Below are 19,018 nucleotides of genomic sequence, written 5' to 3'. Positions count from 1 at the left end.
ACATCCCACTGCTCAGACAGCCTGCGTGCAGCCCCATCCCACTGAGAGCTGGGCATCCCCCAGCCTGGCACCAGAGGACTGCTGCTGGAGCACCAGCCCTGGGACAGCCCTCCCTGCTGTGCCATTGCTTCTGCCTCTGCGACACCTTCATCTCTGCCCATTGTTGGTACCTGAATCCTGATGAGGGCGGAGCGACCTCACTCACCATCCCCTCTTCTTGCCACCGTTGCGTTCCCCAGTTCTGATGCCATCACAAGACGTGGGACGTGATTCCCAGAGTGATTCCCGGCTGTTCACAGGAGCCTACAGCTGAACAGAGCCCTGCAGCGTCACTGCACCCCAATCTTCGCACTCATCGCAGTGCATTCCCCACCTGGAGGACGGGGGAGAGGTGCCAAACCTCCCCAGCTCAGCTGCAGGGACCAGAAATAGACCCACAGAACAGCAAACCAGCCCTCCCCACGTGTAGCCAACATCATACCAAGCAGCCCTGGCTCAGACCCACGCCACAGGACCGAGGGGCACACTGTGCTGCCAAGGGCTGCTCCTGAGGCATTTTAACTGGACCTTGCCAAAGCACTTGATGGAGGATGTGCCGATGTCCCAACCTGCCAGCATCCCAGGACAAGCAGTGCTCAGGGGACACTAACTGTGCTCACACCACTGTTTCTCCGTGGAGAGGAATTGGAACTCTATTTTTTCCCCCTGCAAATGCAAAGCTGGAGGAGAAAAGGAGGAGAGCCCAGGGTTCTCCAGCGCTCAGTGCACCGCACTCTGCACTCCTCCTGTCAGCCCAAAGCTGTTAACTTGGGTTTGTCCTAGACAAGCATCCAGACGTCTGCATTGTTTGAGGTTTGCCCATCCCTGCTCGGTTCCTTTCTCAGTATGTCCAGCATACAGCAGGCTGAATAGTTCATTAATTGTTTCCATTTGATAGGGAAGAGCATGAAGAGCCATCAGCCACCAGTGACGCTCTGATGCGAGGGTTGGGCTGCGCCTGGTTCCCTGCACCCTGCTTGGGCTGCACAGGGCTTTACAGCAGTGGGGTTTACAAAAGGAAGCGCTGAGCTCACGTTGTCACCTTTCCTTTCATTAAGGTGTTTACATTGGGATTTTTCTGGGCACGATAGGGATCTGTGGTGCTTCCCAAGGCACCAAGGGCACGGATCTGGGCAAGTCCTGCTCTTGGGAAGCCAGGACAGGACTTGCATGACCTGTTCTGGCTTTACCAGCCCCGTGCCCTGAGGCTGTCATGGGCACAAAGCGTGCCAGGGCACAGGAAGTCTTGCTGATCCTTCAATGGGAGGGCAAGGCAGAGCTGTGGGACACGGGGCTCTGCTCACTGCTGCTTGGCAGAACCCTTGGGAACCAATGTCCCCATTGGGAACCAGTGTCCCCATGGGGCAGACATCTCCAGGGTGCAGCAAGGTGACCCACAGAAGGTGAGCATGCAGACAGCTCTGCTTTATCTGCAATCAGATAAGGAAGACAAAGAGTCTGCTGGCTGCTGTTTGCTCTTTCACAGCCTTTGCCTTTCCTTCTCTAAGACAGGAGATCTTTGTGTGGAGGCACTATTATTTATTTGCCCCGTGCATGACCAGCAGGCTGCGTTTCAGATAACCCCTTTTGTTCTGCTGCTTTTCATGGGTATTGGATTCCTATTCAGGAAGGTGATAAAGTGCATAAATATTTGGTGCCCCGTTGAGCAAGCTGTGATGTATGCACTGCTGCTGTGCGTCCAATGCTGAGAGAGAGAGGTCAGCAAAGTCCCCCCCCTGCACAGGGTCAGCATCCCATGAGGGTATGGAGTCTGTATGGGTTTAGGTCAGCATCCCACCACGTTGCAGGCTCCATATGGGTGCAGATCAGCATCCCACAAGAGTACAGGGTCCATATGGGTTCCTGAGGACTGCAACCCCCCAGTGCTGGGGACGGAGACACGCAGTGAGCTCCCAGCTCTGCCCAGTGCTGGAGCACCAGCTGCTCAAAGCAGCGCTGATGAAAACACTGCAAATGTCTGTGGCTTTCTGGAATTTATTTTCTTTTCCATTTTGTGGCACCCAGCGTGGCTTGGGAGATGTTGTTTTGTCTTCCAGGCATTATTTTCTTGCATTTTTTTTTTTTTATTTTTTCCTACCAGTTCTGCCTGCACACTGGGGAAAGGCTGCATTGCTTTGTACACTCAGCAGCTCCGGTCTGCGCACCGCTCCTGCTGTGGTTTTGTGTTTCCATCAGTCAGAATTGAAGGCAGCACCCCTCGCTGCAGTACAGGTGGGATGCATCACAGGAACAGCTTCAGCCCCACGTCCTGCAGCAGGAAAACGTGTCCCAGAGAGCTCAGGTTCCCACTGTGAGCATCCCCTGGTGTGCGCCGTGTGCAGGATCCCGATGGCCGTTGGATGAATGGAAGGTGTGTTTTAAAAGGAGTGTTTTTAAAAGGTTTATTCAAAAAAAAAAAAGCAATTTTTTTGTTTGTTTGTTTGTTTTATATGTATATATATAGAGAGAGAGAGAGAGGAAGAAGGTTTTTTTTTGGAATAAATGGAAAGGTGCAAAGCAAAAAGGAATAAAAGGCTGCGCCCATCGATCAACCATGTGTGTGTTTCATACAAAGACTTCAGTCGTTGCACGTCAGCTGTGGCGTGGGCCATCCTGAGGCTGTGCTTCTGTTACAGCCGTGCTGTGAGCGCTCCACAGCCAAAACTGGGCAATGAGCTGCGTTGCCTGTGGGGTGTTTGGATGCGATGTGATTTTGCTCTCTTCTGTTTGGGAGGAGAAGGCTCTGTGTTGACCCAGAGTGAGTTTCCTTCCCTGTGACCTTTAAGAAGGCCGAAACCCAGCGCCGGAGGGGCTGGAGCACAATGGGAACGTGTTCCTGCAGTCCCTTACGTGGATCCTAAAGCCCTGAACAAATATTGCCATAAGTTAATCAGGCCGATAAAAGAGCTCAACTGTGCCCGGCCCAAGGCTGCAAAGTGACTCAAGGGCAATGCCAGGGCATGGATGAGGGAGTGCTGTTCCCCAGTGCTTTGGCACCTGAAAGTCCCTGGGATTGGGGCTATTCAGCGTGGCAATCCCCTGTAGGTATCACTGCTCTGTGGCCCTACAGCCACTGGGGAGATGTGGGAAGGGCCTGAAATGGGGGAACTTTGGGGCTGCGGTCCCTGGGCTGCCCCTACAGCAGCACCCATCTGCCTGAGTCACAGCAGGGCCGGGCAGCACAGGGTTTGCTCCTCCCTCATCCCATAGCACTGGGGAATGCAGCCAAGCAGCCTCAGCCACATCCTCCACCCATAGGCACGCCACAGCCGGATGCACCCGGATGGCACCAGCTCATCCCATAGGGCATCCTCGTGCCCTGCAGCTGTGTGTGAGCCCTCTCTGGCTGCACCACGGCTCTTTTGGGGCTCTCAACGTTCCCAGGTGTGACCCAGAAGGGCTCTGTACTGCGTTGGCACAGTGCAGGAGGAAGCCCTGCTGATCCCAGCCCGACTGGACTGGGTGTGTGGGGTGATTTCAGTTGGTAGGAAAACACGGAGCGCTTCCTCCTCCCCGACACGTGTCTGCACTGCACCAAGAGCTCTGCAGTGTGCCTGACCTCACAGCAGTGCCAGCTGCTTTGCTTTGCACTGTGCTGGCACTGCTGGCTGTGCTGTGCATGGGCTGAGCACCTCCTCGTGTTGTCCCTGCAATGCTTCATCCCAGAGCATCCTAATAGAATCACAGAATGGGTTGGAAGGGACCCAAGGATCATGAATCTCCAACCCTGCTGCCACAGGCAGGGCCATCTACCTCCACATTTAATACCAGGGCCCCGTCCAACCTGGCCTTGAACACTTCCAGGGTGTGGAATAGAAGTAATACCAACACAACAGCTAACACGAGTGAAACCTTCTTTAGGGAGCAATCACACCAAAGCAGAACAGACCAAAGCAAAGAAGCAATTACTCCACTGGCCAAACAGAACCAGGTGATTTGATGGGAAAAATGGGGAAGAATGTGTGAGCACACAGGAAGCAAAAAGCATTCCTCAAACCCTGCTCGCATCCCTTTGAGCAGCACCAGCTTGGAGACGCTGCTGCTCGGCGGTTCACTCATTCACTCTGCACTTTGCAGAGAGGAGGGTGTTTAATTCATTGCAAGCACAACATTGGCTTCAGTTTGGAAAACAGCCCAAAATGCCTCTTCACAAAGCTAATTCTGGTCGCACACACTCAGAGCCCCACAGCTTGCATTTTTATGAGCTCCCTCTGTGGATCTGTGGAAGGATCTGTGCGTTCTTGTGCTGACAAACCCACCCACGCTGCATTTTTTATTTGCAAGCAGATCTTGCATGGTTTGTGTTAGCCCTGATGGAATGGCTTGATATTCCTGGAACCGGCCTTTATGGCATTGCTCTGCAAAGCAGGGCTGGGGCTGCCATGGGGTTGTGCTGCCATGGGGTTGGGGTGCAATGGCTTTGCCCAGGTGTGGGAACTGCTGAGCTCTGTCACAACACAAAGCCCAAAGAGCTGATGCTGTTGGGTTACGGTGAGCCAGCAATGAAGGCAGGAGCAGACCATGGGTCTCCTGCCCATCTGGTACCCTGGAATCGATCTTTGCTGAAGATGCTGGGTCTGACCATCCATAACAGGCTCACCTTCTTGCTTGCCACCTGGAAGCAAGAAAACAGAGCTCTCCAAATCAGAGTGGTTGCTGCCAGCAGGAGGGATGTGGTCATTTCAGGTGCTGTAAAACCAGAATACTCCCAAGCCCTCCTACTGAACTCGAGGGGATACTTTAAAGATCTTATTCCATACTGAGCAGTTCCACATAGACCCCTCCAGCCCCATGCCCAATGAGCCTTCAGTTTTCCCACTGTTGAACCACTTAACAGCGTTTCTCCACCTCTGGCAGCTGAGCTGCTCTGTGGCTGCTTGGTTGCTGCTGGGCACCCACGGATGAAATCAGGGCTCCATCCCCCACCTGCTCCGTGGTGCTGCCCACGCTCAGTGGCTGCCCTCCTTACCCTGGGAGGTCACCTGCAGATGCCATGGAGGTGGCAGAACTGGAACTAGGATGCAATTTGGATTAGCTAAACATTAAGCTATGTCCAGGTGGAAATGAGCACCTGTGACCCAGAGCAGCATTCCTGAAATGTGGGTCACGGGGTGGTGAGTAACAGCTGTGGGGTTCTGGCACTGGAGCAGCTCTACCCACAGCTCAGCTCCAGCGATTCTGCTTTGCCTGGAAAGAGCAATCTAAAAATTGCAGTCCTTCCCTAAAGTAGGTGAAATATTTATAATCTCAGCCTCTAGAGGAGACCTTTTGCGTAAGCATCAGCCGCTCCAGCTCCAAAATGCACACACTCCCACAGCCCATCTCACCCTTCTTATCCACAGGAGGGGCGCAGGCACCTTTAATTGCATTTGTCTGGAGCGGTTGTCTTTATTTACGGCGCTCAGGCAGCAGAGCGAGGGGTTCGGCTGCTGCTTTGCTTTCTGTTGTGCTGGATGCAGTCTGAGCAGTGAAGCTCGGAACGAGCAGTGGGAGCTGCCCGCCTCTTTCTGGGTGAGATGCTGCTCCACCCCACCTCGAGGTGATGCTGGAGGTGGCGGTTCGGACGGTTCTTTCCCCCCAGGGGATGCGCTGAAGTCTCGGGGGGCTTCGGGTGGGCTTCGTGGGTTCCGTACCGCACCGCCCGCCGGAGGAAGGCTCCGCCCGGCCCCGGGAGGCGGCGGCGGTCCCCGGTCCCGGAGGCGGAGTCAGCGGCCGGCGGGCTTCGGAGCCACAGCCCGGAGAGGAGGAGCGGGGAGAGGGGCGGCGGCGGGGCCGGGCTGGGAGCGGGGCCGGGCGGTGCGGGAGCCGCATCTCCGCGGGCCGCCCCGCGCCGCCGCCCAGGATGTGGTGGGACGAGCGGGTATCGGCTCGGTTCCGGAGGAACCTGCAGCCCACCCTCACCTACTGGAGCGTCTTCTTTAGCTTCGGCCTCTGCATCGCCTTTCTGGGGCCCACGCTGCTGGACCTCCGTTGCCAGACGCAGAGCTCGCTCTCGCAGATCACCTGGGTGTTCTTCTCGCAGCAGTTCTGCCTCCTGCTCGGCAGCTGCCTCGGAGGGGTCTTCAAGAGGACGTAAGGGCCGCTCTGCTCTGGGGGGTGGAGGAACAGCGCTGCCCCTTCGGGTCCGTGGGGCTGAGATGGGCGCGGAGATGCGGGACGGAGGGATGGGGCTGCGGGGCGGCTCCGCTCCCACCCGCACGGAAAGACGCGAACCCCGCAGCTCGGGACGGGGACGGCGAAGTTGAAGTGAGAACTTCCTAGAGGATGTTTTCCAAATCGTGGATCGAGGGCGTTGCGTTGACCCGGTCTGAGAACCCCGGGCTCGGGAGGTGATACCCGGGAACCTGCAGGGGTCGCTGGGGCAGCCCACCCCGATCCCACCCTCCGAAGTGTCTTTAGAGCAAATAACGCCCAAGGCTCAGCCCTAAGGGTCGCCATCTGCGTTTGAGGTGTGATGGACAGCCGTGCTGTAGGGCGAATCAGCTGATTATTTACATTGTTGGTAATTGTTTGGGCAGTGGCGTAATGCACCTCCATGTGCATCTCCATACGTCACACATGTATATATTTAACAGGCACCTAAAGGAATCTTGCATAAGTGCTTCACTTCTGTAAGGCACCCGTTTGGAAACGCTTCAGTTAAACTCTTGTCTCATGAATTGAGAAGGGAACTGAGTGGGAAGTGTTGGTTGGTGAAGGTGGCACTGGGGCACCGACAGATGTTGTCCCACTTCGTGAGCTGTGCCAGCGCTCCTCACCCCGGAGAAGCTGCTGAACGTGGGGCTGAAGTCCTGGAGCACTGCGAGTTCAGAGCACAACGATGGCCCAAATCCCTCTGCAACTCAGTGTCCGTTTTGGTTGCCAGGATGAACTCTAAAATTCCTGCTAGCTTTCAAAGAAGAAATTTTCTCAGCAAAAAAAAAAACACAGGTGGTGCTTGCAGTGCTCGGTGCCCAGCAGCTGCTTTGCTGGTGGGATGGCGGAGCAGCCCCCGCTGCTGCAGTGCTCACAACGTGCTCTGCTCTCTGCAAACTCGTGCTTGGGGTTTTGCTGAGCTGTAGTTGCAGCTCTGGCTCAGAATTCAACTTTTCATGTGGTGCTGTGAAATCATTCCCTTGCGTGAATGGGGATGGGGTCTGGGGCTCAAAACACCTCCTGGACTTGGGATTCGCAGTGGGAGCTGAGCCCTCAGGTGGCCCCATCCTGAAGCAGTGCAAAATCCAGGTGTGGGCTCCATGCACCTGCATCCCCTCTTGCTTTTCCATTTGGCTGGATGTTGTGCTTGCCTTGTGAAGCTGTGCTCCCTCCTTGCTGCTGTGCCGTGTGCACTTGTGACAGAAGCACCGCGGTGACCAAGTGCTTGTGCCCCCAGTTTGCTTTTTCCTCCATCCCGAAGCTGCATTTTTGCATCCTCCTGCATTTTTTATTTTGCTCTTGGTGTCAGAACAGCCTGAGCTCATCCTATTGGCTTAATAGGAGAGCAGAGGGTTTGGGGGGTGGGGAGCTGCCCTGTGCTGGAGCCCTGCACAGGCTCTGCCCAAAGGCACAGCACAGCTGGAGCAGGAGAGGTGTGAGATGGCAGCCCCCCAGCCCTCCCCTCATCCTCTTAGGGCTCTGGGTTTTTAATTATTGCTTTTGCAGAGTGGAATTAACCTGATGGTCATTCATCTTCTTGACTTGAGGGATGTAGAATATGCTTCCCGAGGTCTGGAAAAGCATCCTTCATGTCGGAGGGTGCTACAGGAGCAGTGAGCTGGGGGTTATGTTACTGTGCGTGGGGGGGAGAAGGTGAGTTTGCTGCCATTGACACAGCACAGCCCTGCGTCTTATGGAAGTCAGCCTGGACCTCTGGGTGTCAGATGTGGATTCCTTCTTGGGTTGTGATGCAGCCAGGTGTGCCGAGTGCTCCAGGGACCAAAAAAAGCAGAAGGGATCATTTTCACGATTGGTGCTGAAAATCAAAGGAGCTTTTGTGATGCTACTGGCCTCCTTTCACACCTGAGTGCCTGGGACAGGAGGTGGCTGCAGGCAGGGAGCTCTGCTGGGGACACAGGGCTGAGGACACTGCATCTGGGTGCCCTTCGGAGGGGCACATCAGTTTCACACCATCGGGACGTGGAGTTCAGAGCCACTCTGAAGTCCTGAGGTGTCTCCTTTGAGGATGCTTCCCAAGGGTTTGTCTCTGCAAACACCCCCAGCTGCTGTGAGGGGCTGAGCAGCGCCCTCGAGAGCATCTGGGTGCTGTGTTGGAGGAAGGGATGACCCCTCAGTACCCCCAAAGGCTGAATGCCCCCAGGCTGTGTACCACTGTCTCGGGGTGTGAGTGTGTGATGAATGTCTTATGGCTGCAGGCAGTTTCTGCACTTTGGGAACATCAAAGCGAGCCATTCAGTGCTTCATAAGGACATCCCATTATTTGCAATTAATATTTAACTCCAGTAATGAGTGTGGCACCGGCAGCGCTGGGCCTGCAGGAGAGAAGAGGTGTCTCAGGGATGTCTCAGTGCATGTTGCTCCATCACTCCCAGCCTCCCTGCAGGCTCAAGGCTGCTTCCCTCCCATGTGCTCACTGCTTTCCCCGCATGCATCTCACTCCCTCGCTGCAAAACCACATGTGGGATCACTGGGTGCCATCAGAGGGAGGTCAGCATTTAGGGCTCTGCAAACCATGGGCTCCTGCAGGATGGAGGCTATGAGCACCTCGTGTCACCGCCTGATAAGGGGCAGCCGTCCTTGTGCTGTTCCTCCCCGTGCTGCTGGAGCACAGCTCAAGCCACAGGCAGGATGTGGGAGGTCACGCTGCTGTGGGTTTGGGATGAAGGAGGGCTGTGCAGAAGCACAGTGTTGTGCCTGGGGCTGAGCCGTCCTGCTGCCCATCACTTCTGCCTCTTTGGGTGTTCCGCTTGCTGGTCCTATGCCCATGCGTTCCCCCAGCTGCTAATTACACCTCATTTCTCTGAGCTGTTGGTCATTGCCCCGGGCTCCTCGCAGGCTGGGAGGTGCCTCTGCTATTTACTCACTGCTGTGACTCTGAAGTCCCATCTTTCTGCTGGCCTCAGTGATTCCAGCTCTCGGCTGTCTGCTCCCCGTTTCCTTCCTTCCTTCCTGCCTTCCCACTTGGCAGCTCAGGCGCTGTGCGGTGCCAACCTGGGCTCTGTTCTGCAGGATGCAGATGCTGCCCGTGCAGAGCACGGCGCAAGGGCATGGAGGGAGAATGCAGATCCGTGCAGGTAACAAAGGGAGGTCCTCCTCCCTCTTCTGCCCTGGAATGTGCAGAATGGGTTTCTAGAGAAGATTCCTCTTCTCCTCGAAAGCTGGCTGAAAGGGGACACGTCTTTGAGGCAGGAGATGGCCGTGCTGTGGGGTGGTGGTGGCTGGATGAGGATGCACAGAAGGGAGCAAGTGGCTCAGCATCCCAATTGCAGCATCAGAAGAGCACGTGCTGGAGCAGAGATAGCACGAGACACAGCCCACGGACACATCCTGCTGATACCTGTGCCACCGGCTGGCCTAGGGCTGAGAACACAATGTAGTGCTGTGGAGCAGATGTGGTTCTCACGGAGATAACTCTTTTTTCTTTCCCCTTCCTGCCCCAGGTTGGCTCAGTCGCTGTTAGCGCTCTTCGCCTCATCCCTGGCCATCTCCCTGGTCTTTGCCATCATCCCACTGTGCCACAATGTGGTGGTGCTGGCTGTGGTCATGGCCGTGGCAGGCCTGGCCATGGGCTGCATCGACACCATCTCCAACATGCAGCTGGTGAAGATCTACCAGAAGGACTCTGCCATCTTCCTGCAGGTGAGCACACAGCCCCTGACCCCCCAGCTGCGCTTCCTCCTCTTCCTCCATCACCCCATCCCTGCCTCATCCCACAGGCTCTGCATTTCTTCGTGGGCTTCGGAGCCTTGCTGAGCCCCCTGATAGCCGACCCCTTCCTCTCTGACACCAACTGCATCCTGTCCAATGGCACGGCCAACGCTTCCACCAACCTGCCCCACATCCGCAAGTCCCTGGTGCCGCACCACCCGGGCAACCTGTCCCACTACGACCTGCCCATGAAGGGCATGGTGGTCACACGCGTCTCCTACGCCTTCTGGATCATGGCCCTCATCAATGTAAGTGGATGGGATCTGGGCGTTTGGGGCGTCACTGGCAGTGATAAAGGAGGTGTGAGGACAGATGAGAAGCCGAACCAAAGCGCCCAGCAGGGCTGTGTGCGTGGCAGCTGCTGATGAGAGAGAAACAGACAGCAGAACTGCTGGGCAGTGACTCTGTGCAATGCACGGAAGGATGCTCCCTGCCCAGCAGTAGTTTTAGTTACCTCTGACACTGTGCGTGCCGTGGGAAATGTGCTTTTAATTACACCAGGGCATTGCCTACTTTGCCAGTCCGTCTTGAGCAAGATAATTGAGTTTTTGAGCATTTAATATCTATTTTGAATGTGAGCGTGTGCAGCGTGGAAAGGACACAGCATTCAGTGCTGACACCCCAGGGAAGTGGCTGGGATGAGCGAGCTGTAGGAATGGAAACCAGGACCAGCAACTGTGTTGTTATTATTTTTTAAATGGCCAAACCACAGCTCCACACCCGTTTTCACAGTGTTGTGTGTATCCTGATGGCTGCAATGATTCATTTCCATTCCTTGCTTTGTTTCAAGTCGAAATGTCTCAATTTGACTTTGGCATCGGTGCAGAGTGTGAAGCTGACTCCGTTGTGGCGCTATTGAAGCAAAATGTTTTTGCTGCAGTTATCAGATGAAGTGCTTGGACAACTCTCGGAATGAAAAAAATTTGGCTGGGAGGAAAAAATTGGGGCTTTTCATCCAGATTTGGAACAAAAACTACACTTTAAAATTCAGTTTCCCACAGAACGGAAATGTCCTCATCCAAAGGGGCTGGAAATTAGGGCCATGTTCCTCTGTAAGGCCGTGCTTGTCCGGATGGTTGTCTGTCCTGGGGGAGCGCTGTGCTGGGGTGGGTGCTGGGAGCATCACAGGGAGCGACGCTGGGATCTGAAATGAGAAACTGGGATGCTGGAGGTGCACCACACTGAGCCGCACAACGCAACAAATCAAGGAGCTTCTGATGGTTAAGACCTGCAAGGGGTGGAGGCGATGTCCCCTTTGGCTCAGTGCATGGAGCTGGAGCACCTGCTGGCAGTGGAAGGGCTGGGATGGGGCAGCTGTGCCTGCAGTGTGGGCTGTCCCAGTGATGTGTGCCCAGGCAGCGTGTTGGCACTCAGCTCTGTTTGCTCTTCTCCACCTGCCCGTGTAATGAGCAAAGTGCTTCCCAGGACGCCCTGTCCCTGTGCAAAGCCTGGGTTTATGGTCAGGCTGTGCCACGGAGTCACAGCTTTTGGGAATCTCCTGCCAGAGAGAGCCAGAGCTGAGAGCCATCGGTGACCAACCTACATCCCGTAGGGTCTGGGCTCTTGTGCACTCAAGGCACTGCCAGCTTTGAGATATCATCTGGATATAGGGAAAGGGAGCAGCTTGCTTTGCAGATGGGATGCGTGCACAGTTCCATTGGGAACTGAGGATCCCCTCCACGCAGGTGCTGAGTGCTCCTGAAGTGCCTGGAGCTGTTATCTCTATGACCAGTCCCTTGGTTCTCTTTTTGTTGTTATTGTTGTTGTTGTGACGTTTCTTTATTTTGCAAAATTTGCAATTTAGAAGAATAAAATCTGGTCCTGACCTCCGGAAGGATTAGAACTATCAAGCAAATGCATTTTTCTTCCATGGGACCGAACTCACTGTTCCTATTCCCATTGTTCCCAGAACAATGAAGTCCTCATAAATGAAATTCAGGCAAGAGAGGCGGGTGTGGGGGGAATTCTCCATACATTTAAATAATGCCACAAGCCAACAAAAAGCAGGAAATTGGAGCCCGAGCTCACACTTGCTCACAGACATGGAGAAAACAAGAGCTGGGCGGCTGGAGAGTGAGCTGTCACTTAGGATTTCCTGGCTTTCTCCCCATTTGTTGCAGAGTAAACACCACTCAGTTGCAGGGAGGAGGAGGCTGCTCAGGGGCAGACCCAGCTTTTCATTTACTTCCCTCTATTTTCATTCCCCTAAAAAAGAGCAGTCCCTCTGGGTTTGCAGGCACCACCAAGTCGGGGTGCATGCAGGGTGTCCCAAAGGCAGGTCTGAGCTCACTGGCCCCGTGTTTTGTCCCTACATGGGGACATTGAACGCTGGCACAGCCCATGCAGTGCTGACCATGGGGTGTGGATGTCACGCAGCTGTGGATTAGAGGGTGCTTGCGTCCCAGGTCCTGCAGCATAGGCTGGATTCGGGGGCTGTTTGCAGCTGTCTGGCTGCAGCCGTTGGCCTGGGAACCAGGAGCTCATCTCATGAGATGCTGAGCAACCCCTGCTAATGGCTGGAGATGGGCAAAGCAGGTCTTGGAACAGCTGGCTTGTTCCTCACAGTTCCAGCCAAAGGATTCTCATTCATACCTCTTTGCTCTCCATGGGCAAAACCTATTTTATTATTCCTTGGGTAGAGGCAGACGTGCATTGATGGAGTTGGATGGTGACTCCTGGAGGTGTCCAAGGAACGCAGAGATGTGGCACTGAGGGATGTGCTTAGCAAGGATGGGTTGGGCTTCCCGAAAGGCCCTTGTGAATGAGGAACTGCAGTTTGTGTGAGCTCTGCATTGCCCTTACCTGCCCCTCTCTGCTCCTCCTCAGCTGCCGGTGCCCATCGCCGTGTTCTTCCTGCTCTACAAGGAGCGCATGGTGCCGTGCTTCAGCAGCAGCAGCCACCCACTGCTGTCAGCAGATGAACTGGCAATGGAAGCACGTCCCGTGGAGAAGGATGACCTGTCTGCCTCTGTGCACAGAGCCCACGCTGCAGGAGGTGAGCTGCAGGCACCTCGCTTATGCTTCTGGGGAACAGGGGGTGAGCCGAGCGAGAAAGAGCCTTCTTTCTGAATGTCTCCATGGTGGTTAACAAGTGAGCTTAATTGCTATTGTCTAAGGAGAAAACTTTCCAAAACATAAATGTGAATGTAATCCAAAAGTGCCCGAATGATCCCATCGGTTTGGTGCCCAAATGCCCTCAGATCTGATGGGGCTGCAGGGATTCCAGGCTGCTCTCCTGTGAGCTGCCCTGAAATTAAACCCGCGCTACCAGGTCGTGTAGGCACAAGTGAAAGTTCTGCCCCTCTATTTCCTTCTGGTTTTCAGTCAGGTTTAGAGCTGGCTCCTCTGTCTGCTCCATGTGAAAGCAATGACTGCTGCAGAATGCTGACTGGTATGAATCTGAGAGGTGTAAGGACAGTGCTCTTGTTTGGGACAAAGTTAAACACCAGCAATAGTTTGAGCTGGTGACTACAGCCCGCTTGGTGGGCAACATCACGTTGTTCTCTACTGCCCAGGAGAAACGTTATCCAAGTGAATCCTCCAGCTGAACAGTGAATCTCTGAAGCAATCGCATCTTCAGTTGTGAGAGGAGAACTGTTGCAGTGTGGCAGCTTCACCCCAACAACACCATTTTAGGGAATGCTGGAAGGAAGTGGAGGCAGCTGGAGTGCTGAGGTGCTGCAAGGAATGCACCTGAAGGTGTGGGTTCTCTGGTGTGTAATAAGGTTGTGTTCATCTACCAGCACTCCCCTTAGCTGAGACATGGAGTGTTTCTTTCCTGAACCCAGCTGCCCCTTTTCATACAATCCACGTTCTTCTCATCTCCACCCTTTTCTTACACACATTTGAGAGCAACGCTTAGAGAAGCAGGACGGCTGCATGGCCGGCTACTGTGATCTGTGACAGCCGTTTCTGTGCTGGCAAAATCCCTCATTTCCCTATAGAAGTGGTGAGAATTTCCTCGTTGGCAGTGCAGGAACAGTCACCAGCGTGGTGTGAGCCTGAGGATGGGACAGCTGGGCACACCAGGGTGCTGAGTCCCAGCTGCTTTGGACAGACTGCTGTTCCCAGTGGTTGTCAGAGGAGGTGACAGCAGCCTGCGTGTTTATCACCCTCTTTCCCAGAGTTGGCTTGTTTGGTTCAGCACCTTTTAGCTGAGAAATGTGAGCTGCCCTGGGCAGGACTCTGGTGTGCTTGTACCATGTGTGAGGAGCTCTGAGGATGAGTGCTGTGGCTGAATGGGTTTATTTCTTTTATGAACGGGAGCAGCAATTGGAGCTCCTAAATGGGAAGGGAAGCAAAAGCAGCTTTTGCGAGCTAAGGAGCAAAGATCCTGGAGAGCTGGGATCCCAGTCTGCGGGCAGTCAGCCTATGAGCATAGCTGTATCCCTTGTGAAGGTTTAGGTAGGTTAAAGATAAAGAATAAAAGACATTGTGCTGGCAGAGGTTAGCAGCACTGCACGTTGTTCACAGTCCCTATGAATGTCTGTCCTGCAGCTGAGCACAAAACAAATCCCCAGTGTGGGCTGGCAACTACCCAGCCCCAGGGGGACGTTCCAGCTAAGTTTGCTTTGCATTGTTTTTCACCAGGTCATGATGACTTATTTAGCTGCTGCCAAAGCAAAAACTTCAGAGGGGCTTCTTACACCTACTTCGCAGTCCACATCACTGGGGCTCTTGTTCTCTTCATGACTGATGGGATTGTGGTGAGTTCAGCCGATAGAAGGATCTTGTCTGAGCAAAGCTATATGGCTTTCTTCCTTCCCCATCACTCGCAACAGCCCATACCCAGAGACACCCACGTGTCCCCTGTGTGCAGAGGGCTGGACCTGACGGTCTGTGCAGCAGTGGGGTTCCCAAGGTAGCTCATTAAAAGCTGATGGCTCTGGCTGATGTGTTCCCTGCTTCTTGGGAGGGTTGTGTACCTTCTGCTAGGCGCCGTGTTGTTGCAGCTAGATGGTTACTGCTGCTCTCCTAGCCAGGGTAGAGCTGGAGTTGTGACGGTGTCCTTGCAGGCAGTGGAATTCTCTTCTCGCTTTAGCCAGGGTGTAAAAACAGCTTTATGTCATAAGAAACGGAGGTTCTTTGCTTGACGGGTCCACAGTATCCAAGAGGAAAGCATGCATGCAGTCTCTCTGTAGTGGTCTGACAGCACATCCCCCAGCAGGGCAGTCACAGGGGGCTCATAGTTCTCCTCCAGATGAGGAGGGCTCATTTGGCTGCTGCTCCTTCAAGCAGGTTTGTCTCAGTCTACTGGTAAAATACTGCTGAGTCTCACTAAGGCCTTAAACAGGATCCAGGAAGATGAGTGGGGTTACATCGAGCAGCTGTCAGAGACAGAACCTCTCCAGGGCTTCCATCTTCAAGGATGATTTACTCTGAGTTCTTACTGTGAGATGTGCTCAGAGTATGCAATTCCAAGACAGTCCTAGGGGAAGAGAGCATCTCTATGGGTAAGAGCTTAGCACGCATCCTACCTAGTGCAGCTGCTCAGCGGTGCCCTTTTAGGAGTGTCTCAGTCCTGTGTTCTACTTCTGCCTCCAGCTGCAAACTCTTGGGAATAAGGTTCACTGAGGACCAGTAGCAAATCCGTAGGCAGACTCTCCTGCAATGCTGTATTGTCAATATTGAAGGACAGGTTGAAGTTAACGTTGCAAAGGCCTGGAGGTCATCGCATCACCGTGATGTGCTGCTCTGCCTTCCCCACAGGGAGAATACTCGGGCTTCATTTACAGCTACGCCGTGGAAGAGCCTCTCTCTGTAGTGCACAAGGTGGCTGGTTACCTGCCCAGCCTCTTCTGGGGATTCATCACACTGGGCAGGCTCATCTCCATCCCCGTGTCCTACCGAATGAAGCCAGCGACCATGGTCTTCATCAATGTGGTAAGGCTGTTCCTACCTTCCTCCTGCTTGCTGTCCTGTTTTGATGCCATACCTGGGGTAGCTTTGCAGCAGGCACTGTGACAAGCACACCTTTGGGGTGAGCTGCACCACCATCCCTATGTGATTGTGAGTGACACACAGGAGGTAGCTAACACCTGCAGCGTGGTTGTACTGCTTTTCTGAGCTTGAGGTTTCTGAAAGCAACTAGTAAACCATCTGCCAACTTCATTTATTTTCACATCATCTTCTCTGGCATCCACAGGGAAATCAATGTCTGTGTCAGCCGTGGGGAAAGGAAGGCAGCTAGCTTGAAAGTTCTCTGCTTAGACATTACTGGTTGTCAAACAAATCAATGTTATATTTGCTTGCTTAAATTAATAAAATGTATTCACCTGAAGAAAGGAAATGGAAGCCTGAGAGGATATATGAGAGATGCACAGAAGGATATGACAGACAGCAGGGAGGGAACCGGTCCCACTTCCCCATCATGAAGAGATGGCAGTTAATCTACAATTTATTTAAACCAGAAGTTATTCTGATGGCAGGTTTTACTGTTAATAAACAAAACAGGGTGGTGACAATGCACAATGGGACCTTCTGATATTAGTCTTATGCTAATATCTGTTGCTGACAGATGAGGAAGCCTGCTTGGCACCTTATTGCTGGTCACCTCGTCAACTAAATCTATATACCAACAGCTACAGTGAAGTGCTTTGACCTTTTTTTTAAAATGAGTACAATAACCTCCTGTTTCAGAATGCAGTCACTAGTGTAGTGACATGGGAGCAGGGAAGGCTCAGCTCCATCAGCTCTAGATCAGGTATGTGGCATAAGCATCACCTCGACAGGCTTTATCCCTTTCTGAGCTGGTTGACTGCTCTCTAAAACCTGAGGACAAGACATTTTAGCAGCTGCTCATATTTGGAGAGAGAAGGGAGGAGCCTCCAACTCTTAACGGAAGCCTCCTCACTTCCTTTTAAAGGCAATAACATCACCCAAGGCCAAAAACACACATTTCATGCAGTGCTTGCTTGTTGGTACTGCTGCATGTAGTCAGACAGAGCAGCTCGTGGCAGTCATTCCATCATTACAGCAAATCCAAATTGCTCCTGAGTATATGCAAATGCCCATCACCAGGGCCTGAATATTTAAGATACCTTAAGTTGGTATAGAAGAGCTCCCTCTGCTGCCTCCCTGTGCCACGGTTACCAGCACAGCTGAGGTGTTCTTGCTATTATTGCATACTGCAGCACAACAGAGGGCAGGTTTGGTTTAATGCCTTTGGCACGTTGGCTTTACTCTTCTTGTGAGAGCTGGGGTGTGAGAAGTTATGGAGTGACTGAACTCTTCAGCCTGCTGAGTAAGACTTGTTAACGATTGAGACTGCTGCCTCCATAACATTCACTTCATTTTAATTCAGCATTTGCCCTCCTGCTGACTCTGTGCTTGTTGCTTACAGATTGGAGTCCTGATAACCTTCCTCCTGCTCCTGATCTTCTCCTCCAGCGTTGTCTTCTTGTTTGTGGGGACAGCATCTCTGGGTCTGTTTCTCAGCAGCACTTTCCCCAGCATGCTGGCTTACACTGAGGACATCCTGCAGTACAAAGGTGAGTGGGGATCTGGGCACACCTGGCAGAATCTGAAAGCAGGCAGGTGTTCAAGCCTAGAGCTCAGGTACAATGACACCCAGCAGGTCCCCCCTCCTGCTTTAGGGATGCTTAGGAGGATTAGAAGAAAGGTCTGTTTTTGAATACCATCTTCATTTGAGCTTGTAGTTGGAAAAGCTGACTGCACAAATCCCAGATTTGCTGCACTAATAACTTCCACAGGCAGGGATCCAGACTGCTTCTTAGTTTCCTGCAGCTTCAGGGCTCTCAGACAAGAATGTCAGTTCTGAAAGCATCACCCAGGTTATCAGCCAACAGAAAATCCCTTGGCCAGCTCCTATAGGAGGTCACTGCCAACCTCAGTGATACAGAAGAATGAAAATCTTTTCAGCAAGAAGCAACAGCACTTCTGCTGATGGGGACAAGTGACAGAACAGATGTTTTTTGTATTAATGTTTTCATTCTCTTACTCCCACGAGTCAGTCTCACCGTTGGATGGAAACTTCCACTGAGCATTTCTCTGCAATTTAAAGTGGCTACAGGCTGGTCCTGCTGGCTGCCACCATCACTTGTGCTGTTTCTTTTCAGGCTGTGCCACAACTGTGTTAGTGACAGGAGCTGGAATTGGAGAGATGGTTCTACAGCTGCTGGTGGGATCGGTAAGTGTGGGCAAAGGGAGAAGATGAGGAGTGCCAAAACCTGCCTGAACTTCACTAGAAATCTTAGTCCAGGTTTTGGACAGCTGCTCCAAGAGCTTGAGCTATCAAAAAGTAAAGCTCTCACCAAATGCCAATTAGGTATTGAAATGCTGTGATGACACCTCTGCTGCTTTTTCTCTTCTCTCCAATTGCAGATTATACACGATCAGGGCAGCTACAGTTTCCTAGTCTGCGGGATGATCTTTGGAGGCTTGGCCTTTACCTTCTATGCTTTCCTCTTGTTTTTCCACAGGATGTACCCCAAGCCCTCAACAGGTAAGAAAGCACCAGCACTCAGCCCTGCTTTATAATGAGAGGAAGAATGGCATTATGCATCAACGCATAACCAGGGTGCAGCACTTCAGCAAAATGAAAGGAAATGTTTACTTTACTGCTGCTTCCTGTCCCCTCTTCCTGCTCTGACTTGCCCACAAAGCCTTGGCAGCCACAGCTCAGGGTTTGCTTTCTTTGCTTTTGGAGGAGCAAGGAAAAAAAAGGAACAATCTGTGGATATCACAAACCAAATAGGATCTTAGCTGTGCTAGCACCACTGTGCTACTGCATAGCTAGCAGGAGCAAGCCCTGCTAGGACAGACTGCACACAGACAGTTGCTCCCTGGGTTTTAGCCAGGGAACAGCAGCCATCCAAAGGGAGATGTCCAGATTTCTCTTACCTGCTTTATCACTCTACATGCACTATATTCCTTCCTTAAGCACCTTTTACAAAAGGAGGGCTGCATGACAGGCAAATGACTTCCCCAGGCTACTGGAAATTGAGGCCTTTCTTCCACGATCAGCAAAGCAAAACAAGTGGGATGGGATGGATGATAGAGCTGGCAATTTCCTCATGTCCATTTTGCAGATATGGATGCTGCCTCACCTGACAAGCCAGCAGTAATGGATGACACCGGACAGTATCAACGCTGA

At 53.0% G+C, this 19,018-nt stretch overlaps 1 protein-coding gene across 1 annotated transcript; it reads left to right on the top strand.

Moving 5' to 3' along the window:
- Positions 1 to 5,881: 5,881 nt before the first annotated feature.
- MFSD4A (major facilitator superfamily domain containing 4A) lies at positions 5,882 to 19,018 on the top strand (the record flags this gene model as incomplete). Its single annotated transcript, XM_079546255.1, has 10 exons — positions 5,882 to 6,111; positions 9,636 to 9,834; positions 9,912 to 10,151; positions 12,730 to 12,898; positions 14,494 to 14,609; positions 15,613 to 15,786; positions 17,246 to 17,393; positions 17,982 to 18,052; positions 18,247 to 18,367; positions 18,954 to 19,018. The coding sequence occupies 10 exons, from the start codon at positions 5,882 to 5,884 to the stop codon at positions 19,016 to 19,018; spliced, it is 1,533 nt and encodes a 510-aa protein (XP_079402381.1).

This window comes from Tetrao urogallus, assembly GCF_951394365.1.
Source record: "Tetrao urogallus genome assembly, chromosome: 24".
In the NCBI taxonomy this organism is placed as follows: domain Eukaryota; kingdom Metazoa; phylum Chordata; class Aves; order Galliformes; family Phasianidae; genus Tetrao; species Tetrao urogallus.
The sequence above is the reverse complement of the archived record's forward strand: the minus strand, read 5'-3'. Positions and strand labels throughout refer to the sequence as shown.